The sequence below is a fragment of the Schistocerca nitens genome, chromosome 2, assembly GCF_023898315.1.
Source record: "Schistocerca nitens isolate TAMUIC-IGC-003100 chromosome 2, iqSchNite1.1, whole genome shotgun sequence".
NCBI classification, from domain to species: domain Eukaryota; kingdom Metazoa; phylum Arthropoda; class Insecta; order Orthoptera; family Acrididae; genus Schistocerca; species Schistocerca nitens.
Window position 1 is genome coordinate 180756837 of NC_064615.1, and position 17947 is coordinate 180774783.

The following is a 17947-nucleotide window of genomic DNA, read 5'->3' on the forward strand; positions in this document are numbered from 1 at the left end:
AGAGCCGGTGTCCACTTGCATGCGAATGTCTTTATCCAGAACACGAACAGTAACAATCAACTTATGTGTCTGAGAAAGCACACAGTTAACATTGATGTCCGATGCCTCGTCCTCGTTGACAGGAACTTTAGGGGACTGACACACAGAAGCAATGTGGCCTTTTTTCCTACGTGAATTACACATGGCCCAATGTTTTGGACACGCGGTTCTGTCATGCTGTACGAAACATCGTGGACAAGAAGGAAGTGCGGAACGAACCTGCTTCTGTGGTTGCTGTTAACGCTGAGAGCGTTGCGACCCAACGCGACGTTGTTTACGCGGGTGAACCGCCGCCACATCTTCGTTCTCCTGTGAAACAGGCAAATTGTCCGTGTCGAAAGTTGACTGTAGAGCGCCTACATCACACCATGCGTCTATTTGCACGCCAGCAGCGTGAGACACTTCAAAGGATTGAGCGATGCTTAGAACTTCCGACAACGACGGGTTTGGCAGTTGTAGGGCACGTTGCCGAACTTCTTTATCAGGAGCAATCCGTAGAATAGCATCCCTAACCATTGAATCAGCATAAGACTCATGATGAGTGTCCGTGACAAACTGACATTTCCTACTCAGACCATGTAGTTCCGCCGCCCAAGCCCGGTAAGATTGATGGGGCTGTTTACGACACCGGTAGAACGCCACGCGGGCGGCAACGACGTGGGTGTTTTTGCGGTAATAGTTAGACAATAAGTCACACATTTCTTGGAAGGACAGGGAGGGAGGTTCCCGCAGAGGGGCTAACTGAGATAGCGGCTGAGAGATCCGTGGGGAAATCCAAGATAGAAATAACGACTTACACATAGGAGCGTCGACAACGCCGAAAGCCAAGAAGTGTTGCCGCAAACGCTTCTCATAATCCTCCCAGTCTTCAGTAGCCTCGTCGTAAGTAGGGAACGGAGGCGGAGAAGAGGAAGACAGACGATGAGTAAGCGACGTCGACAACGCCTGAATAGCAGCCGTCAGCTGTGTTTGTTGTTCAATGAGCGCTTGCATAAGCTGTTCCATGTCCGCCCCGTCACGAACACACAAATCCACAACACAGTGAAAATATCCCATCCTCGTCACCAAAAAGTGTTATAACCTTTAATCACCAATAATTGTGTGGATATTCAAACACACTTACTTAGAAACAATAGCTGGTTACATGATAACAACTCAGTATCTCTCATTCGACTGCCATGCTGTGACATGCGGCCGGCGCCGTTCGTAGCTAGGTGGCGCTCCCGCGCTCAGCCGAGTTGCGAAGCGCCTCTATCGCCATTTGTGCGTACTGTCGTGGCGGCACTGTTAAATGTTGTGGCACTGTCACAACACTCTTGGTCTCCCTCTATGACTTTTACCCTCCATGCTGCCCTCCAGTGCTAAATTTGTGATCCCTTGATGCTTCAGAACATGTCCTACCAACCGGTCCCTTCTTCTTGTCAAGTTGTGCCACAAACTCCTCTTCTCCCCAATTCTATTCAATACCATTAGTTATGTGATCCACCCATCTAATCTTCAGCATTGTTCTGTAGCACCACATTTCGAACGCTTCTATTCTCATCTTGTCTAAACTATTTATTGTCCACATTTCACTTCGATACATGGCTACACCCCATACAAATACTTTCAGAAACGACTTCCTCACACTTAAATCTATACTTGATGTTAACAAATTTCTCTTCTTCAGAAACGCTTTCCTTGCCATTGCTAGTCTACATTTTATATCCTCTCTACTTCGACTATCATAAGTTATTTTGCTCCCCATATTCCAGATAACATTATCAAAAGCTTTCTCTAAGTCTTCAAATGCTAGAAACGTGGGTTTGCCTTTCCTTAATCTTTCTTCTAAGATAAGTTGTAAAGTCAGTATTGCTTCACATGTTCCAGTATTTCTACAGAATACAAACTGATCTTCCCCGAGGTCGGCTTCTACCAGTTTTTCCATTGGTCTGTGAAGAATTCGCAGTATTTTGCAGGTGTGACTTATTAAACTGATTGTTCGGTAATTTTCACATCTGTCAACACCTGCTTTCTTTGGGATTGGAATTATTATATTCTTCTTGAAGTCTGTGGGTATTTCGCCTGTCTCATACATCTTGCTCACCAGATGGTAGAGTTTTGTCAGAACAGGCTCTCCCAAGGCCGTCAGTAGTTCTAATGGAATGTTGTCTACTCCCGGGGCCTTGTTTTGACTTAGGTCTTTCAGTGCTCTGTCTAACTCTTCATGCAGTATCGTATCTCCCATTTCATCTTCATCTACATCCTCTTCCATTTTCATAATATTGTCCTCAAGTACATCGCCCTTGTATAAACCCTCTATATACTCCTTCCACCTTTCTGCTTTCCCTTCTTTGCTTAGAGCTGGGTTTCGATCTGAGCTCTTGATATTCATAGAAGTGGTTCTCTTTTCTCTAAATGTCTCTTTAATTTTTCTGTAGGCAGTATCTATCTTATCCCTAGTGAGATAAGCCTCTACATCCTTACATTTGTCCTCTAGCCATCCCTGCTTAGCCATTTTGCACTTCCTGTCGATCTCACTTTTGAGACGTTTGTATTCCTTTTTTCCTGCTTCATTTACTGCATTTTTATATTTTCTCCTTTCATCAATTAAATTCAATATTTCTTCTGTTACCCAAGGATTTCTAATAGCCCTCGTCTTTTTACCTACTTGATCCCCTGCTGCCTTCACTACTTCATCCCTCAGAGCTACCCATTCTTCTTCTACTGTATTTCTTTCCCCCATTCCTGTCAATTGTTCCCTTATGCTCTCCCTGAAACTCTCTACAACCTCTGGTTTAGTCAGTTTATCCAGGTCCCATCTCCTTAAATTCCCACATTTTTGCAGTTTTAGTCTACAGTTCATAACAAATAGATTGTGGTCAGAGTCCACATCTGCCCCTGGAAATGTCTTACAATTTAAAACCTGGTTCCTAAATCTCTGTCTTACCATTATATAATCTATCTGATACCTTCTAGTATCTCCAGGATTCTTTCATGTAAACAACCATCTTTTATTATTCTTGAACCAAGTGTTAACTATGATTAAGTTATGCTCTGTGCAAAATTCTACCAGGCAGCTTCCTCTTTCATTCCTTAATCCCATTCCATATTCACCTACTACATTTCCTTCTCTTCCTTTTCCTACTCTCGAATTCCAGTCACCCACGACTATTAAATTTTTGTCTCCCTTCAGTACCTAAATAATTTCTTTTATCTCATCATACATTTCATCAATTTCTTCATCATCTGCAGAGCTAGCTGGCATATAAACTTGTACTACTGTAGTTGGCTTGGGCTTCATGTCTATCTTAGCCATAATAATGCGTTCACTATGCTGTTTGTAGTAGCTTACCCGCACTCCTATTTTTTTTATTCATTATTAAACCTACTCCTGCATTACCCCTATTTGATTTTGTATTTATAACCCTGTATTCAAATGGTTCAGTTGGCTCTGAGCACTATGGGACTTAACATCTGTGGTCATCAGTCCCCTAGAACTTAGAACTACTTAAACCTAACTAACCTAAGGACATCACACACATCCATGCCCGAGGCAGGATTTGAACCTGCGAACCCTGTATTCACCTGACCAAAAGTCTTGTTCCAACTGCCACCGAACTTCACTAATTCCCACTATATCTAACTTTAACCTATCCATTTCCCTTTTTAAATTTTCTAACGTACCTGCCCGATTAAGGGATCTGACATTCCACACTCTGATCCGTAGAACGCCAGGTTTCTTTCTCCTGATAACGACGTCCTCTTGAGTAGTCCCCGCCCGGAGATCTGAATCGGGGACTATTTTACCTCCGGAATATTTTACCAAAGAGTACGCCATCATCATTTAACCATACAGTAAAGCTGCATGCCCTCGGGAAAAATTACGGCTGTAGTTTCCCCTTGCTTTCAGCCGTTTGCAGCACAGCAAGGCCATTTTGGTTAGTGTTACAAGGCCAGATCAGTCAATCATCCAGACTGTTGCCCCTACAACTGCTGAAAAGGCTGCTGCCCCTCTTCAGGAACCACCCATTTGTCTGGCCTCTTAACAGATACCCCTCCGTTGAGGTTGCACCTACGGTACGGCCATCTGTATCACTGAGGCACACAAGCCTCCCCACCAACGGCATCGTGCATTGTTCTCCCCAACAAATTTATAATGCTGACATGACTGCCCTTTATTTTAGGGCATTGCAACAAGAAGCGTGGCATCAAAAGCAGAAGATCATGCTTCTGGTTTTAAAATGTGCAGCAACGCTGCTGGTAATCACAAGCTGCCTTTAATGCTGATTGGCAAATCTGCTAGGCCCAGAGCTTTTAAAATCTGTAACATAAAGTCCCTGCCCATATATTATCGCTACCAGAAAAAAAACATGGATGGATGGTAAGCTGTTCAAAGAATGGTTTCACGGCTAGTTTGTTCCCTATGTTCGACAGCTGCTAAGGAAAATCATTTGTCTCCCCATGCATTAGTTTTGATTGATAATGCACCATCTCACCCCAGCACTGAGGAACTATGTGATGGAGAAATTGCCGGGAAGTTTTTGCCTCCAAATGTCACACCACTTGTACAGCCGATGGACCAGGGCATACTGGAAACATTAAAACTGATTTACAGAAAACAATTTTTAAGAATGCTGATCCAAGATTATAGCATTCCTTTAGTGGACAAAATAAAAAAGACCAATGTGAAGGATGTTGTTTATGGGAATGAAATTTTCACTCTACAGCAGAGTGTGCGCTGATATGAAACTTCCTGGCTTATTAAAAGTGTGTGCTGGACCGAGACTCGAACTTGGGACCTTTGCCTTTCGCGGGCAAGTGCTCTACCAACTGAGCTACCCATGCACAACTCACACCCCGTCCTCACAGCTTTAATTCTGCCAGTACCTTGTCTACTACCTTCCAAACTTCACAGAAGCTCTCCTGCGAACTTGCCCGCGAAAGGCAAAGGTCCCGAGTTCGAGTCTCGGTCCGGCACAAAGTTTTAATCTGCCAGGAAGTTTCATGTTGTTTATGGGGCTGCTGAGGGATGGCAGAATATTTCAGAAAATACTCTGAGAAAATCGTGGAGAAAACTGTGGACGTTTCTTGAATTTCAAGACAATCGTGGAGAAAACTGTGGACGTTTCTTGAATTTCAAGACAGCCTAGTTGAAAATGAAGAGGAAAATCTACTACAAATGATACAGACAATCCCTGGATGTGAAGAAGCTAGTGAAGGAGATGTAGATGAATGGATTGCAGTGGATGGGACATGTGTGGAGAACCTTACTGATGCTGATTTAATTGCTGCTGTGAGTTAAGACCAGGAAGAAGTGGACTGCTGTGACAGAAGAGACAGTGAGCCTGAAAGTGACAAAGGATGGCTGGTGCCACACAGTGATGCAGCAGAAGTCCTTGACGTCACACTACGTTATTTGGAAGAACAGCCCATTGCTACAGCGATGTTTATGAGACGATGACACAACTACGCTTCGTATAATAGACTGTCGTCATTATGCTAGAAAACAATGACTGAGTTTTTGTCATCTAAAAAGTAGGGATAAAATGTCCACTGTATTTTAGTAAGTTTGACAGCTGTTATTTTATTGTTATGCATTGTTTAAAACTAATGTGTTCTTGCCATTTTTTCCAATACATGTTTACTGTACTGTGTAAATTAAAATAGTGTATATGTACAGCAATTTACTGCACAGTTTTCCATACTTCGACTAACATTTTTCATGTTCCTATTAACCGAACATTTGGATTACCGGGGTTTAGATTAGCGGGACTCTGCTGTACTGTGAACACTCAGCAGTCAATATGCAGATAGGGACATCAGACCATGTTCAGAGTAAAGACACTTTGACTGTCAAAATTTTATCAGTAAATTGTCAAAATATTCATAGCAAAGTTCCCAAATTTACTGCCCTCCAGGAAAGGTCTCAATCTCATACTATTCTTGGGATGCAGAACTAGCTAAAACCCAAAGTAGGAAGTCTGAGATATTTAGTTAGTCATGGAATGTCAAGAACACAATACATGGTCATTGGTCCCAGGTTATGTTTTCGGACGAGTCCAGGTACAGTCTGAACAGTGATTCTCATCGGGTTTTCATCTGGCATGAACGAGGACCAAGATACCAACCCCTTAATGTCCTTGAAAGGGACCTGTATGGATGTCGTGATTTGATGGTGTGGGGTGGGATTATGATTGGTGCACGTACACCCCTGTATGTCTTTGACAGAGGAACTGGAATAGGTCAGGTATATCGGGACATCATTTTGCACCAGTATGTCTGCCTTTTCAGGGGTACAGTGGGTCCCACCTTCCTCCTGATGGACGATAACACATGGCCCCACCGAGCTGCCATCGTGGAGGAGTACCTTGAAACAGAAGATATCAGGCAAATGGAGTGACCTGCCTGTTCTCCAGACCTAAACCCCATCGAGCACATCTGGGATTCTCTCAGCCAACATATTGCTGCATGTCTTCAAACCCCCATGACACTTCAGGAGCTCCGACAGGCACTGGTGCAAGAATGGGAGGCTATACCCCAGCAGCTGCTCGACCACCTGATCCAGAGTATGCCAACCCATTGTGCGGCCTGTGTACGTGTGTTTGGTGATCATATCCCATATTGATGTAGGTGTACATGCGCAGGAAACAGTGGCATTTTGTAGCACATGTGTTTCGGGACAGTTTTCTCAACTTTGCACCAATACCATGGACTTACAGATCTGTGTCGTGTGCGTTCCCTATGTGCCTATGCTATTAGCACCACTTTTGTGTAGTGCCACGTTGTGTGGCACCACATTCTGCAGTTATCCATAATTTATGAGCATGAGTGTAGATGTTTATGACCAAAATGGTGTTTTTTATTGTTGCAAATACTAAACATTTTGACAAACTACCTGTTGGCTTCTGTCTTGGATTCTTCAGCCGAATTTCATCTCATGATTTTACTGACATTTTGCCAACATGAGTGACTGGCCTTGTCAAAGCATAACCCTCCATCGCCGTTGGTGAACAGGAGCCGAGCTCACGGGCGCAGACTATACGTACCTGGCGCGCCATCGTCCGAGGGCTTCTCCACAGTCATTTCCGGTGCGGTTTGCCTCTTGCTACCTCCGACAGTCATTCACTGCAGCATGGGAAGCCAGGATCTGTTTACCTTAAGACTTTCCTCTTTCTTGTTGAAGCTGTTTGCGTGTTTTTGTTTTTCTATAGCTTCTCTGAACAAGCGGGTGTAATAGTGCTTCTCTACAGCCAGAACTTCCATGTTGGCAAATTTTATTACGTGGTCAGTCTCACTCAGTGCGTGCTCTGCCACGGCCAATTTCTCCACCTACCCCAACCTGCAATGTTGCTTATGTTCTTTGATCCTGGTGTTGATTGATCGTCCAGTCATTCCAACATAAACTTTTCCGCATGTACATGGTATATGGTATATTCCCGACATTTCAAGTGAGTCCCTTTTCTCCTTTGCCCATCTAAGACACTCTTTGATCTTCCTTGTTAGTTTGAAAATAGTCTTTACGCTGTGTTTGCACAATATAGGGCCGATACTGCCTGTCACTCTGGGAATAGTGGAGTCCCCATTGCTCCTCATAACCCTTTCCAGGTGTTGCATTTCGCGTCTGAGGTGTTGCGGCTCACATATTCGTCCTGCTAGCGTTAAGAGTGTATTAATCGTGCCTCCTTTCTGCCTCAGGTGGTGGTTTGATAGTTGGTGCAGTCATTGATCCATGTGTGCTGGTTTTCGATACACACTGTGTCCCAGGTTTTCACCATCCCTTGTGACCAGCACATCTAGGAATGGCATTTTTTGTCCTTTTCTTCTTCCATGGTAAATTTTATGTTGGTACGGAGGCTGTTCAAGTGTCTTAGGAAGTCACCGAGCTGTTCTTCACCATGACTTCACACAACGAAAGTATCATCAACGTGTCTGTAAAACACCTCAGGTTTGCAAGTCGCCAAGTTCAGTGCCTGTGCTTCGAAATATTCCATGAAGAAGCATAAACTGGCAAAACACTTGGCCTCTCTGGTCCAGCCCCAAGTCGGGAAGACTGACACATACATAAAGGACTCAGGTCACTTCTTTGAGAAGCTGAAGAAACTGAATCTTGCACTAAAAGACATCCTGGTCAGCTCTGATGTTGTTTCTTTGTTTACGAAAGTGCCACTCAGTGACGAGCTGGAGCACATTGGTTCCATTTTACCACAAGACATCACAAAGCTCTTCCATGCATGTCTCACCATGAGCTATGTCACATGGAATAGCAAATTCTACGAACAGCTGGAAGGCGTCGCCATGGGTAGTCCTCTTAGTCCAGTGGTGGCCAACTTCTTCATGGAGTATTTCGAAGCACAGGTACTGAACTTGGCGACTTGCAAACCTAAGGTGTGGTACAGATACAATGATGATACTTTCATTATGTGGAGCCATGGTGAAGAACAGCTCGGTGACTTCCTAAGACACTTGAACAGCCTCCACACCAACATAAAATTTACCATGGAAGTACAAAAGGACAAAAAACTGCCATTTCTAGATGTGGGGTCACAAGGGATAGTGAAAACCTGGGACACAGCGTGTATTGAAAACCGACGGACATGGATTGATACCTGCACAAACTGTCAAACCACCACCCAAGTCAGAAAAGAGACATGATTGATATGCTTGTAATGTGAGCAGGACGAATATGTGAGTCGTAACACCACAGATGCAAAATGCAACACCTGGAAAGGGTTCTGAGGAGCGATGGGTACTCCACAAATCATATTAGAAGAGTAACAGAGCCAAACAATTGGCAAAGTAAGGAATCAGAAAAAGAAATGTCGAGTATGGCCTTTCTGCCATACATTCCCAGAGTAACAGACAGAATGGGCCGTATACTGCGCAAACACAGCGTAAAGACTATTTTCAAACTGACAAGGAAGATCAAAGAGTGTCTTAGATGGGCAAAGGAGAAAAGGGCCTCACTTGAAATGTCAGGAATATACCATATACCATGTACATGCAGAAAAGTTTATGTTGGAATAATTGGACAATCAATCAACACCAGGATCAAAGAACATAAGCAACATTGCAGGTTGGGCAGGTGGAGAAATTGGCCATGGCAGAGCACACACTGAGTGAGACTGACCACGTAATAAAATTTGCCAACATGGAAGTTCTGGCTGTAGAGAAGCACTATCACACCCGCTTGTTCAGAGAAGCTGTAGAAATACAAAAACACTTGATTAGCTTCAACAAGAAAGAAGAAAGTCTTATGGTAAACGGATCCTGGCTTCCCATACTGTAGCGAACAACCATCTCAGGTAGCAAGATGAGAACCGCACCAGAAATGACCGCGAAGAAGCCCTCAGATGTTTGCGCACCAGGTACATATAGTCTGTGGCCGTGAGCTCGGCTCCAGTTCACCACCTGCAATCGAGGGTGAAGCTTTGACAATGCGAGCCACTCATGTTGGTGAAATGTCAGTAAAATGATCAGATGAATGTTGGCCGAAGAACCTGAGACAGAAGCCAATAGGCAGTTTGTCAACATGTGGCCACGAAAGCCTTAACAAATTTTTACTAAACATTTTGTTGTTGTTGCAAGTGCTATATCTTTAGGTAGTAGTTTTTTCTGTTCTTAACTTTTGTTGGTGCCAGCCCCATATATGTGTGGGAACACAATATAATATTTCTGGGCTTCAGTAAACCAGTAAACAAAATCTTACTTTGAAATACCCCTTCAAGATATGTTGAGAGACTGAGGATTATACGTAAGCAGCATGATTTGGTCTACAGCTGGAGATGTAATACCCTCTACTGAACTACACCGAAACTAGGTTTAGTGTTACATCCATTACACAAGTGGCTATGCTTAGTGATTTATTGTGGTAAGAACTGTAGTGTATGCATTAAATGTTTGTGGTAAGCCATTTAATAACAGTGTTAGTGGAAAAAATATAAAATTTATTGTTTCAATGCACTTGAGAAACCTTTCACTAGGATCTGTGGAAGAAATATTTGCACATCAGCGGGTTATGCAATTTTTTACTAACATATTCCGTCGCTGTGAGTCTGCGGAATGGATGGTATAATCTAATAATATCTAGCCTAAGAGTGTTGTTCATGTTAGAGATGTTACTATTCCTTAGAGGACACTGCAGCTTTTTTTTCCTGCATTTGGTGGATTTTTCCCTGACTTAACTCTGATAATTGTGGCACACCTCACTAGTCATTTGGAAGTTGTATAGGAACCACATTTGCCTTAACTTCACAACTCTTTAAAAAAAGTTTCAAACCGTAAACAGTGATGAGCCAAAACATTATGACTACAGCCCACTGTGAGATTGAATGCTGTCTGATGGCATTGCAGGGACATGACATGGAAAGGAAAATATTTAAGTGGAGCAGAGAAGAATGGGCTATCATTCTACAAGTGGGGAAATCCCTCTGATATATAAGTAACTTTTACAAAGGTGAATCAGTGGAAGACCCAGGATGGAATGTAACAGGATTAGGAAAACGATAGTTGCTACTCGCCATATAGCGAAGATGCTGAGTTGCAGATAAGCGCAACTAAAAGACTGTCACAAAATGAGGTTTCGGGCAACAAAGTCTTTGTCAAAAATAGACAACACACACACACACACACACACACACACACACACACACACACACACACAATGCCTAACAAAGGTTGACACCAGGAAGGTTACAGGAACATGGGATATATTGCAGGGAGAGTTCCCATCTATGCAATTCAGAAAAGCTGGTCTTGATGGGAAGGATCCAGATGGCCCAGGCTGTGAAGCAGTCATTGACATGAAGAATGTCGTGGTGGGTGGTGCGCTCAGCAACAGGGTGGTCCAGTTGTTTCTTGGCCACAGTTTTTGGTGACCATTCATGTGGACAGACAGCTTGTTGGTTGTCAAGCCCATGTAGCATGCAGCACAGTGGTGTAGAGTTGATGACTGGTTTCACAGGTAGTCCTGGCTTTGATGGGACAGGTGGTGTATGTGACTGGACTGGAGCAGATTGTGGCAGGATGATGTATGGGACAGATCTTGCATGTAGGTCTGTTGCAGGGATATGAGCTGTGGGGGCAAGAGGTTGGGAGCAGGGATTATGCAGGGTTGAACGAGGATATTGTGTAGGTTCGATGGGTGGCGGAATACTACTATGGAAGGGGAGGGAAGAATAGTGAGTAGGAGATTTCTCATTTTAGGGTGCGATGAGAGGTAGTCAAAACCCTGGCAGAGAATGTAATTCAGTTGCTCCAGCCCTGGGTGACACTGAGTCACAAGAGGAATGCTCCTCTGTGGCTGGACAGTGGGACTCTGGGAGGTGATTGGTGAGTGGAAAGATAAGGTACAGGAGATCTGTTTTTGTATAAAGTTGGGAGGGTAATTACAGCCTCTAAAGGCCGCAGCGAGACTCAGTGTATTTCAAGAGGGAGAGCTTGTTGCTGCAGATGTGACGGCCATGGGTGGCTAGGCTGTATGGAAGGGACTTCTTGGTATGGAATTGGTGGCAGCTGTCAAAGTGGAAGCTTTGCTGGTGATTGGTAGGTTTCAGATGGATATAGGTACTGATGTAGCCATTGTTTAGGTGCAGATTAACATTGAGGAAGGTGGCTTGTTGGGTTGAGCAGGATTAGATGAAGCAAATGGCGGAGAAAGTGTTGAGGTTCTGGAGGAATGTGGATAGGGTGTCCTTACCCTGGATCTGCTTTCACAAAGGTCAGATTTTTGTGGCCCAGCCCCTAGGAATGAGCATCTGGGAAGTGGTGAAGTTCATCAGCTGTTCACGTGCCACTAATATGCACAACTATGGGAAGTAGTTTAAGAATGGTGAAACTACAAGTAGACAGTAATGTGTTGGACATTCACAGTTCATTATGAAACTTGGTGGTCAGAGACTTCCTTGCTCTGTAAAACAAGATTGGTGGCTGGTGCATGCACAACTGTTTTAGAGTACACCATTAATTCCCATTGATGAAAATAAGGCTCCACAACTGATTACACTAGATGTTCCCATGTTGATGTCAGTTATGACTGTGGTGGGGATGGGATCATCAATATTGGACTGTAGGTCAGTGGAAATGAATTGCCTAGTTGGATAATCATGTTTCTTGTCACATCATGTTGAAGTTCACTTTTCATTTACTGTCTTTCAGGTGATTAACTGCTTGAAACATGCATTGTGTCACAAATGCAGGATGAAGGAGGAGGGAGGCAACACAACAACTGTGGATTACATGAACATTATTGCAGACCACGTGCACTCCTTCATGACTGAGGTCTTCTCCAATGGCAACACCTTTCAGCATGATAACTGTCTGCGTCTCAAGGCCAGAATCATGCTATAGTGGTTTGAGGAGGGTAGTGAAAATTCAGATCTTGGCCACCACATTTATTTGGTCTGAAGCTGATGGAACACATCTGGGATGTTATTGGTTTCCAGATCCATACCCACAATGCCCAACCTCTCATTTACAGGAATTTTGTGACCTGTGTGTAGACTTCTGGTGACAAATATCTCTGGAAACATACCACAGACTTATTGAATCCATGTTGCAATGAATCACATTTGTGTTGCATTCCAAAGGTGAACCAACATGCATGGTCTTAATGTTTTGGCACATCACCATTGATGTGTCAGTGTGAAGTGCTTATAATATCTTCAGATGCAGATTGCAATAATGTTCTGTATTAAGCAATTGGATAAAAACGTATTTGATTAGAAGCAAAATGGATGTTTGATAGCCCAACCCCTTATACACTCAGTAGCACGTTATGACTTACTCTTGTTCTAAAGAAATTATACTCATCTTAAATGTGATTATATTTGAAATTTCAGATTATCTGCGTGAGTGTGGTATTCAAGCAGAAAGAAGCTACTGTTGAAAATTACTAGGGCTCTGTCCGTAAGTGAGAAAGTGTCTGACAACTTGTACTTTTTGATACATTGCGAATAAACATTTTAAGTCAATTTTCCTGATTTATTTTCTGCCAAACCCCTTGTTCATGTTAGTTAACTTTATCAACTAATAGCTTGGTAACTGACCTGAAATAACATGAAAATCATCATAGGTGTACTGCAGCATCACTACAGAGCTATTATTTTGAGGAAACACTTCTGTTTTAATCAGTTACACAACACACGAAATAATTTCCATATAGACTTTGCCTTCTTGTCTTATGTCGGGTTTAGTGTCTTCAACAAGGTTTCATAAGTCTAAGCAAGAAACTGGGAATCCATACAAACCCAAAAAGAAAATTGAAAACACAGATACTAGTGTCAGTTCCTGTAGGTTAACTGATAATTTCAATTACAGGATTGAAGATTGCTGTTGCTACATGACAAGTAACAATGTTCAATGTAAATACATTTCTGTTATTACAAGATGTAGATAACTTTCTTTCTTATTAAATGTATGCATATTTATAGATAACTTCCTTTCTTATTTAACAAGTGTGTAGTCTTGTAGATATATAAGCAAGTAGTGATAAACAGCTGCTATTCAATATAACTGAGAAAGCTGCTTTTTTTGTTTGTTTGAAGTAATACCTTTCTTACATTTTTTACTAGCTTATATTTAGCATGAGTAAGTGCACACAGTTTATAGCAGTTCACAACTGTTAATTATTAATTGAAATTCTAACAGCTTCTTCTCTGTTTTAATGTGTACATGGACTTCCCCAACTGTGTGAAGTTTCTCTATGACGTGATCTACAGAATGTGATGATTAAATAAATCTGATGTGTATAGTATCTTGTGGCTACTGGAGGTCAGTCAGATCATCTTTTTCATTGTGTTTGTTGTCACCTGCATCTGAATAATCACTACAACATTCACTTGAAGGTGATGGGTCTTTGTAGACACATTTAGACCATCTGAGAATTTCTCCATAATGCCATCCCATTCTGAATTGTGTATAACTCAGCTTCTTCTTATTACTATCCATTTTACATGGAAACTGACCATATGTGAAGATAAACATCAGCATACAGTCTACAACAAAAACTGGAACAACTACTAATGCATGTACAGTAGCAATATGGAACATGTCAAATATGCTTAGAAATATGCAAGATAGAGATTGACTATTGACAGTAAATTATCTCATCATTGGTGTCTGAGTTAAAACTGTATGTTCTGTAAACCAGCTACAAGAAGACACCCAGGCTTCATTTTCCCACAACAAATAAGATTTCAGTGATGCAGACAGACTACAAAAGAGATAGCAAATCAAACTCCATGATGATGGCATGAGACCTGAAGTGGGTTTTTATTTTGGAGCTGTCATTTGATCAAATACCTACATTGGTTTGCTGGAATTTGTAGTGTGTACAGAAAGTGCGTTTACAAGCATTTGACTTGGAATGGTTCCCACTCACATTTTATGCAGGGAAAACCTTGACAGTAGCAAGTATAGTGATTGTTAAAAGTTGAGAAAGGATTAAAATCCTCATTGGAATTACTGATTTAGAAACTTCAGCTAAGACAAGTGTCGTTCAAATTGAGTGTAGTTTCCATTTCATTTAAGATGTAATCTGCCTTTTTCAAGGAGAGGTAAGCAGCAGAAGGTAATTTGTGTATTGAAGGCTGGACTGCAGCAGCCTAGTGCCCAAGATTACGAGATGATTCCTGTGCTGTTAAGTGATGGTGATGTGACTTTGTTTTCTGAACTGTTAATGTTAAGTCTGTACTTGTGAGGGATATGATTTCATCAAAGCAGTTAAGTTATTTTATATAGGACACTGTTAGCAGATATTTCTATCACTTATTTGAAGAATATAGAAAAAATATGACTCAAACAATAGAAATTTCAGGTAGGAATATCAACAATGTAGCAAAGATGGATTGTTACTTAGTGTAAGAAAGACACATCAAGTTGCAGACAAGCACAATTAAAATACACTTACATGTAGCTGTTTGCCACAGCCTCCATCAGTGGAGGATATGGAGACCATATGTTACATTAGGTTAAGGCCGGGTAATTACAGGAGCAGAGAATATGTTTTAAGGATAACTCCCATCTGTGCAATTCAGAAAAGCTGCTGGGGGATGGAAGGATCCAGATGGCTCAGGTAGTGAAGCAGCTATTGAAATAGGGTGGTCTACTTTGATCTTGGCTACAGTTTGTCAGTGGCCGTTCATCCTGGTGAACAGCTGTGCAGTAACCAGAATGAGATTTTCATTCTACAGTGGCGTGAGTGCTGATATGAAACTCCCTGGCAGATTAAAACTGTGTGCCAGACCAAGACTCGAACTCGGGCCCCTTTGCATTTGGCAGGAGAGCTTCTGTGAACTTTTGAAGGTAGGAGATGAGGTACTGGCAGAAGTAAAGCTGTGAGGATAGGGCGTGAGTTGTGCTTGGATAATTCAGATGGTAGAGCACTTGACTGCAAAAGGCAGAGGTCCTGAGTTTGAGTCTCAGTCCAGCACACAGTTTTAATCTGCCAGGAAGTTTCAGCTGTGCAGTGATAGCAGCAGAGCTGGTAGATGACATGGGTGCTTTCACTGGATAAACCAGTGACAGGACTGGAATAGGAAGTGCTGGGTGGGTGGATTGGGCAGGTTTTGCAGCTGGGTCTTCCACAAGGATATGGTCCTTGTGGGAAGGGGTTGGGATTGGGAGTGGCATAAGGATGGACTAGGATATTTTGGAAGTTACGTGGGCAATGAAACACCACTTTAGGGTGTGTGTGTGGGGGGGGGGGGGGGGGAAGTATCTTGAGTAGGATGTCCCTCATTTCAGGCCATGATGGTAGGTAATCAAAGCCCCTTATGAAGGATGTGGGTCAGTTGTTCCAGTCCGTAGTGGTACTGGGTGATGAAGGGGACACTCCTTTGTGGCTGATTCTTTGGGATGGTGGGAGGATTGTGTGTGTGTGTGTGTGTGTGTGTGTGTGTGTGTGTGTGTGTGTGTTGGGGGAAATGGCACGGGAGATCAGTTTGCAGACTAGATCTGGGGGATAGTACCTGTCTGTGAAGACCTTGGTGAGACCCTCAACACACTGAGCAAAGGAGTTTTTTTCACTGTAGACATGCTGTCCCCTGATGACCAGGCTGTATAGGAGGGATTATTTGGTGTGAAATGGAATGACAGCTGTCAAATCCAGGTACTGTAGGTGGTTGATGGGTGTAATGCGGACAGAAGTGTGGATGGAGCCATCAGAGAGGAGGAGGTCCACATGCAGGAAGGTGGCACAGTGGGTTGAGGAGGACCATGTGAAGGTGATAGGAGAGAAAGCGTTGAGGTTGTGAAGGAACGAAGATAGTGTGTCTTGACCCTGAGTCTAGATCATGGAGAAATCATCAATGAACCTGATTAGACTAGGGGGTTTGGTGTTTTGAGAGGGTAGGAAGATCTCCTCAGGTGGCCCATAAAAAGGTTAGCACAGGAGGGTGCCATGCAAGTGCCTGTGTCTGTGCTGTGGATTTGTTTATGTACCTACCATTCAAATGAGAAGTAGTTGTGGCTTAGGATAAATTCAGTAAGGTGTAAGAGGAATGAGGTCATGGGTTTGGTGTCAGAAGGACGTTGAGAATGGTAGTGTTCAATAGCAGTAAGACCATGGGTATGTGAGATGTTTGTGTACAGGAAGTGGTGTCCACAGTGACAAGTAGGGATCCAGAATTAAAGGAGTGGGGATGGTGGAGAGTCTGTGAAGGAAGTGGTTAATGTCTTTGACGTGGGAGGATAGCGTATGGAGAATTGGTGGAGATGTTGGTCAATCATGTCTACAGCGTTCCTCTTAATCCACCCTACCTAGCTGACCATTTCAACTTGCCACATCCCCCAAAACTCCCTACCAACTCTCCACCAAATCCAGAGCCAAAACACTCCTGTAATACTGTTGTTAACCTCTTCACCAAAATCCTTAGCTCCATAGAAGTATCACTCTGATCCAGAAGTCTCATCTTTAGCCCCACACCCAAATTTAACCATGCTGTACTTGTCAAAGGCCTACTCTCCTTCTCCCGATCTTTGCAATGGACACTTCTTTGCCACCAATCCCTCGAACCAAAACCACCCTAATTCCAACATTGAACTCTCTCTTCCAATTCATACCACATCCAACCGTAATCCTCCCCAGCCCCCTAACCAATTGCTGGGCACCTTCTGAGAATTCCTTACCTCAAACATAGCCTACTTCCCCAGGTCCCTTCCCCAGAAAGCCAACCTTTCAGTAGAAGGAAGAACAGTCACACACAGCCTTTAAACAAATCCTGACCTAATTATCCTGCCTGCAGTGACTACATGGCAGAAGGCCTCTGTCAATTGTCTGATTCCTCCACCTACAAACTCTGTCAAAGCAATGCCATCCCAGAAGCCCAACATAAACTCCAGTCCCTGATTCAAGCCTTAGGCCCTTCCCAGAACATCTCTCTGATCCATTTCCCTCCTCATTCCTGTGACACCCCGCACATCATCCTTCTACATGCTCCCCAAAACTCACAGACCCAAAAATCCTGGACACTCTACTGTGGCAGGTTATAGTGCCGGGCCTCATTGACGAATATCTCCAACCAATTGTCTGAAAAATAGCCTCCCATGTCAAAGACACCAATCACTTCCTCCACTGACTCTCCACCATCTCCATCCCTTTTCGTACTGTATCCCTACTCATCACTGTTGATGCCACCTTCCTATACACCAACTCCCACCTGCCCATGGTCTTAATACTATTGAACACTACCTTTCCCAATGTCCTTCTGACTCCAAACCCATGACCTCATTCCTCATACACCTTACTAACTTTATCCCAAACAACAACTACTCATTTGAAGAGAAGGTATAGAAATGAATCTGCAGCGCATCCATGGGCACCTTCATGGCACCCTCCTGTGCTAATCTTTTTATTGGCCATCTAGAGAAGATCTTCCTAGCCTCTGAAAACACCAAACCCCTAGTCTGATGCAGGTTCATTGATGATATC

General features: G+C 43.1%; 1 protein-coding gene across 11 annotated transcripts in view; it reads left to right on the forward strand.

Annotated features, from left to right (window-relative positions):
* The window catches only part of LOC126235858 (protein Mpv17-like), a 294748-nt gene extending 281759 nt beyond the window's left edge, over positions 1 to 12989 (forward strand). For 8 of the 11 annotated variants that reach the window (XM_049944737.1, XM_049944745.1, XM_049944735.1 and 5 more), the window contains one exon: positions 12175 to 12989. In XM_049944737.1, coding sequence (XP_049800694.1) covers positions 12175 to 12366 — 192 coding nt within the window. In that variant the 3' untranslated portion in view covers positions 12367 to 12989. The remainder of the gene's footprint in view (positions 1 to 12174) is intronic. The other 3 variants (XM_049944740.1, XM_049944738.1, XM_049944739.1) reach the window with 3 other exon arrangements.
* The last annotated feature ends 4958 nt before the right edge of the window (positions 12990 to 17947 follow it).